The sequence below is a fragment of the Formica exsecta genome, unplaced genomic scaffold (assembly GCF_003651465.1).
Source record: "Formica exsecta isolate Colony F162 unplaced genomic scaffold, ASM365146v1 scaffold1455, whole genome shotgun sequence".
In the NCBI taxonomy this organism is placed as follows: Eukaryota; Metazoa; Arthropoda; class Insecta; order Hymenoptera; family Formicidae; genus Formica; species Formica exsecta.
Genome location: NW_021848784.1, coordinates 1 through 1790, shown reverse-complemented (window position 1 = coordinate 1790; position 1790 = coordinate 1). Strand labels below are relative to the sequence as shown.

The 1790-nt window shown below is 24.5% G+C and overlaps 1 protein-coding gene across 2 annotated transcripts in view; it reads right to left on the bottom strand.

The window, feature by feature from the left end:
- Positions 1–1790, bottom strand: part of LOC115246289 — a 5838-nt gene extending 4048 nt beyond the window's left edge. The window contains exons 1-4 of one of the 2 annotated variants that reach the window (XM_029825006.1): positions 1660–1790; positions 1166–1471; positions 991–1060; positions 608–694 (exon numbers count right to left, since the gene is read on the bottom strand). In XM_029825006.1, the coding sequence (XP_029680866.1) occupies positions 608–694; positions 991–1060; positions 1166–1428 (420 nt within the window). In that variant the 5' untranslated portion in view covers positions 1429–1471; positions 1660–1790. Of the gene's footprint in view, positions 1–607; positions 695–990; positions 1472–1659 lie in introns of both variants that reach the window. The other variant, XR_003885643.1, reaches the window with a different exon arrangement.

Here is a 1790-nt window from a genome sequence, read left to right as displayed (position 1 = left end):
ATTAATTATTATTAAAGTTATTTATTATTTATTGATAATAATAAAAAATTGTGTAATAATATTAAGGATAATATTTAACAAATATTATGCATAATATTATTAAATTATAATAAAGTTAAATATTGTTAAAAAGTATAAGCAAAAAGTAATTGCAAATAGATAAGATATACAGATAATGAAAACTAAAAGAAGATAAACATAAACCGTTGTTCATAACAGTTTGTACATAAATATCTGTATTCACATACGTATAAAATTATTATTATTTATTGATTTCTAATTGTAATTAATAAATTTCTGAAGATAACTTACATGCTTTCTGATTTGAGACAATCGTATTTCTACTTTTCTTTCAATACACCATTTCCAATGTTCCAGAAGATTTGTATACGCTTTAAAACTTTCTTGAGCAGTTGCCTAAATCAATATATTTTAGCATTAGGAAGTAATAATGTTATCTCATCTTAAAAGTCTAACATGACATATGTTATCGTTTCTAACATATAGGTAAAGAACAAAATATTATTTATATAACATGTAGAAGATGTAAATAATCTTATTATAAGATATAAATAAATGTAATGTTTATGTAACATGACATATTTACTTCGTAAGTTTTGTTTTCCTTGTATAAAATTTCAGTAATATGATCAAACGCATACTTTTCTATAATATTCGTTATGGTATTTTTGATCTGAAACAAATTATTACCACATTTATTGTGAATAAGTAATAATTTAATTTAATACTATAATAGCGTTGCGCAACATTATTCCTACTCTCCTCCACTCAGCATGATTAAAATAAAATTGTACATCTATATAAATCACTTCATAATATTGTGTGTGTCTTTGCGCGCGTATTGTGTGTGTGTGTGTGTGTGTATATATATACATATACAAATATAAATAAGTTTAATAATAAATAGTCTAATAAGTTTAATAATAAAAAGTTGTATAATTGGATTTATAAATGAATTTATGAAATTACCTCGTCAAGTTGTTTCTTGGAATATACATGATTAATAATAATAGTTAATGTGGCCAAGGCACTGATGTCTCTTTAGAAACAAAATAGCAAATATATGTTTAGTTTATGTAATAAACTTTTGTAATTATGAGCAACATGCGTTTATCACAAAAAAAAGAAAAAAAAATCTGATTACTTCGGTTTTAATTTCTCGAAATTTGTTAATATATTCATAAACACATAATCGTGTTTGGCGTGCTTTGCAATAATATAGAGAAAACTATTAATACAATTTTTGGCTTGTATTCCGATATATGTTCCATTATGCGGTGTTATTAATTCTAAATATTCATTAATGTAATATTTAGAACAAGCTAAAAATTCTAAAAATCTATTATCACAGTTTTGCATCAATGCCATATTTTTCATTTTGTGCCAAGTATCATGATCTGCTAACATCGAACCTTTACAGTATATCCATTCTTCCCACCACGGCAGAAGTCTGCTAACATCGAACCTTTACAGTATATCCATTCTTTCCACCATGGCAGAAGTCTATAATATTTGAAAAGAATTAATGTTTTAAAAATAATGTATGTAAATATTTCGTATTTTGATTTAATAACTTATTAAACTTTGTGGGAGATGTAATAAAAAATGTATAAAAATTTTAACGTTAAAAAAAATTACTTATTTTTTTTCAGTTTTCCAATATGACGTAACAATCTGTCGTTAGCTTTTCTCTGACAGTATGGTAATGGTATCGCCGATAATATATGCCCATTTAATGGCTTCTTGTCTTAAACATTTAGTAAATTCGT